Source organism: Dreissena polymorpha, chromosome 10, assembly GCF_020536995.1.
Source record: "Dreissena polymorpha isolate Duluth1 chromosome 10, UMN_Dpol_1.0, whole genome shotgun sequence".
Taxonomy (NCBI): Eukaryota; Metazoa; Mollusca; class Bivalvia; order Myida; family Dreissenidae; genus Dreissena; species Dreissena polymorpha.
The window spans coordinates 86,930,886-86,935,011 of NC_068364.1; the positions used below are offsets into that span (position 1 = coordinate 86,930,886).

Sequence of the window (4,126 nt, forward strand, 5' to 3'; positions counted from 1 at the left end):
AATACACGTATCGCCTTATGCAAAAGTATTGAAGAAAGGACCATTTGATCGTCCCTTTAGTTATGCATAAGTATTGAAGTACGGCCGTCCGTACACATGCATGTTAAGTCTCTTATAACTTACTTCAGAGTGGTCACGTGCATATGTGCTACTTGTATATATATGAGTCGCGTTCTGAGAAAACTGGGCATAATGCATGTGCGTAAAGTGTCGTCCCAGATTAGCCTGTGCAGTCCGCACAGGCTAATCAGGGACGACACTTTCCGCCTAGATTGGATTTTTGTTAAGAAGATACTTTATGTAGACGAAAAATGTCATAATAAAGCGGAAATTGACGTCTCTGATTAGCCTGTGCGGACTTCACAGGCTAATCTGGAACGAAACTTTACGCACATGCATTATGCCCAGTTTTCTCAGAACGCGGCTCATATGTAAGTACGATATGCATATGCAGATGAAAGAGACCTAATGGAAAACATTCTAAACACAATATGGCAACACATATTTGTTTCTTAAACAATTGAGCACTGCGAATGATTGTGTTGTTTCACGATCCTTCATGTGCACGTGCTCATATTCAATATATTATAGATTAAAACAAGCTAAGACATATTAGTTTTATCATACAGAATGAACATATGATATGTCATGGTCGTCGATCATAAAAAACGCACCAAATAATGACGTTTAGAGAGATCTTTCAAATAATTAGTAATAGATCTTCGCAGTAAATATAATTTACTAAACAGTTCATGTACAAAAACGTATGAACACTTAAAACTATGATAAATATTGGAACTGTCATGGAAATCTCTTTTGAGTCCAGTCAATTAAGAAAACGACACGTCGTACTGTCTTCCACTGGCTTATTTTAGGTTCTTGTGCCCACGGGCCCTGCTCGCTATCACGTACACTACCACGGTAAGTACAATACATGACCCGAGAGCAATTCCCACTGCCAGGGCCAGGGCGAGGTCAGTTTCCGGGCTGATGCCATGGCTACCAAGACACGTGCTCACTCCTTAAAATATGAGAACAATACATGTAATAATTTCTTTAAAAAAAGCTATTGGCAAATAGAAACTTTAGAACTGCATGTTGATAAAAATGACATCATCATCATCATCATCATCATCATCATCATCATCATCATCATCATCATCATCATCATCATCATCATCATCATCATCATAATCACCATCACCACCGCCACCACCACCAACACCATCATCATCATCATCATCATCATCATCATCATCACCATCATCATCAACATCATAATCCTCCTCCTCATCATCATCATCATCGACATCATCATCGTCATCATCATCATTACCACCACCATCATCGTAATCGTCGTCATCATCCTCCTCCTCATCATCATCCTCATCATTATCATCATCGTCATCATCATCATAAGCAGCAGCATCACCATCATCAATTCTTCTTGCTCCTCCTGATCATCATTATCATCAGTGTCTTCATCATCATAATCATTGTCATTATCACTACCACCACCATAATCATCTGATTCTGGTGCTGCTTCATCATTTTCATTATCATCACCACCACCTCCACCACATTTTCCACCGTTACCACCACCACCATCACCATCATTAGCATCATCATCATGCAATGCATATATAATACAATCTTTAGCACGTTCACAAGCCCATCATAGGTATTCAATCTTCGTCCTACACGTATCTTATGCAAGAACGACAATACGCACTTGATGAGGATATGTCCGTCTGATTGTCTGATCCAAATGCTCTGTATATCAAGTTCACCATTGTCATGGTTACGCTATTTGATAGCGGGACGTCTTGCGTGCGGTCGCAGCGGTAGGAACCGTTGTATTGCGCAGCATTCGTTCCGTTCGGGAAAGTTAACGTCAAATTGTGCTTTCCTGAATTGGTAGCGTTTGGGAAATAATAACTGTCAATAATATAACTCAAAATTGCAAGCTGCCATTCGTATGAATTATCTACTGTTGATGAGTTAGCGAAGATGAATGTCAAGTTCCAGTTGTCTAGAAAGTTTATGTTGAGTTGGTTCGTGCCGTCGGGTTTGGAACACATTCCACTATATGTTGTGCCGTTCTGTGGAATTGTTATGTTTACTGTGTCATTCTGAAAGCAAGACATGATCATCAAACTAATAAATAGTAATTCAGTTTGGACGCACATTTATACGTTGTTTGATTATTAAAGACAACCAATGATCAAAGAACAAATTGCAAAAGAAACGGGTTGTTCCAACGCAGTTCATGTTCATAAAATAAATAATAAAATACAAAACAGCGATTTAAAAACAGACCAATAAATGTATAGAACTATTTCACAACAAGCATGTTTAAACTACCATCGACTCTTTAAAATCTTTCGCACACATATTGATAGCCTTACAATGTATTCACTCATGCATTTTTCTGAAAATAGGGAGACAACTCGTAATTTATATCACTGATATTTCCGTATATTTCTTATATATCACTTTGTCTGTGTGTCTTTTAATTTAAGACATTGCACAAACCAGGGTGCAGGATCACGTGACATTGTTGGGTTTTTCCAATTAAACGTAATTGGATGTAACAGTAACACACAGGTAAGTGCTTTTTTCCAAATAACTTTTAAAAATAAAATTCTTAAGAATTGCAACTAGTGCATAAAAGACAGATTTTTATATTGCTTATGGCAATGTGAAATACATCAGAATTTCTTGATTTAATTCGCCTGCATTCTTGTTAAAAAATTTCATGTAAACTGCACGACTATGCGTCACGCAAGGTGAAATTTTGTCACCGATTTCAGACGTATTCAAGGATTTATTCTTATATCAGCACACACTGCAAGAAATACGGTCTTTTATGAACGAAAGATTTTTGCAAATGTATTTCAATAATTTGAGATATTTGCAAAAATAAAGTTCTTAACGGTGTGTTTACATTGTGGCTAGCCCGTGTGTAACCCCCTGAAAACCCCGTTGATTCTGCACACTGTCAACGCATTGTGCCTACCTTAGTAGCTGTAACATACGGAATTGTGAGGCGTATACCCGCCGTCATGACAACACACGTCACGTTGCCATCGGTTACCGTGTAGTTGTTGGTCGGCGGTGCCTGTGGGACTACATTGTCACCTATTGGTACATGTAAGTGCATATTTACATTATTTTAAAATGATATTGCTAATGATTAATTATGTCGTATGAACTGTTTGCTCTGTTTCCAATAATAATACTTAAGACAAAATATGTATTAAGACATAATTATTAGTGCACGTATGTGCATGCATTCGAGGAAAGGTTTTGAAATGTAAGCGAGCAGACGCGTCTGCTGTGGGTAAAAAAATCACTACATCGTTGCAATAAAACGCATACACCATTGTTCCATTTCATTCGTAACGTCAAACCTCGTATCATTATTGTGAAAAAACACCACAATATTCCGAAAAATAAACAAATACATTTTAACTTACATTTTAAGGCTGAGAGTTCACAGAGAACTATGGTTAAAGTCCACAACACGGATTTCCGTAGGTCCATTGTTGTAGTTAAAAATGCAGTTTAATAGGAATCCCACATTTACAGTCAAAAACGATGTTTTCCACAAGTCGTCTTCAGCTCATGTTGAATATTTGACGGCAGCGTTACACAGACAATCGAACACTTATATACGTATACAACGGCACGTCCCACATATAGTCCATTAATCACATATGACACCATATCGTGTACATGTGGCCAATCTGTGTTTGCTAGATACCTTTACATGTACATCTGTGATACACATGTATAATGTCCATTGACGACAATTTAATTTAAATTGTATTATCGCAGTTAACGCTATCAGACCTCGCGTGTTTGCCTTCCCTATCTCTGCTAAGGCCTTTACAAAGCGCTTATTTTGATTTAAAACGTTATCTCCCCCCCCCCCCTCTAACCTTGACAAATTTTACGTTCTAGGTCATCGGAACTTAAATTTATTTAAATTGACTTGTTCACAGAGTTTTGCAATTAAAAAAATACCAATTAATTTATATTTGATACTTTATATGGTTTATGCTGAAATTATGCATTAATGTTGGTGGATTTCTTCATTGTTTTCATAAATAAATTGCTAAAT

At 37.3% G+C, this 4,126-nt stretch overlaps 1 protein-coding gene across 1 annotated transcript; it reads right to left on the reverse strand.

Annotated features, from left to right (window-relative positions):
* Positions 1–603: 603 nt before the first annotated feature.
* On the reverse strand, positions 604–3,887 carry LOC127847570 (lysosome-associated membrane glycoprotein 2-like). Its single transcript, XM_052379582.1, has 4 exons — positions 3,480–3,887; positions 3,020–3,141; positions 1,733–2,132; positions 604–1,021 (listed from the first exon to the last, which is right to left on the reverse strand). The coding sequence occupies exons 1-4, from the start codon at positions 3,544–3,546 to the stop codon at positions 867–869; spliced, it is 744 nt and encodes a 247-aa protein (XP_052235542.1). The 5' UTR covers positions 3,547–3,887; the 3' UTR covers positions 604–866.
* Between the last annotated feature and the right edge of the window lie 239 nt (positions 3,888–4,126).

Excerpts from the sequence above, each read along its gene's own strand:
- LOC127847570 (XM_052379582.1), bottom strand. The coding sequence starts at position 3,546 with ATGGACCTACGGAAATCCGTGTTGTGGACTTTAACCATAGTTCTCTGT. Across the intron at positions 2,133-3,019 it reads CGTATGTTACAGCTACTAAG|AATGACACAGTAAACATAAC; the intron begins GTAGGCACAATG and ends TCTTGCTTTCAG. Across the intron at positions 1,022-1,732 it reads GACGGACATATCCTCATCAA|GAGTGAGCACGTGTCTTGGT; the intron begins GTGCGTATTGTC and ends TCATATTTTAAG.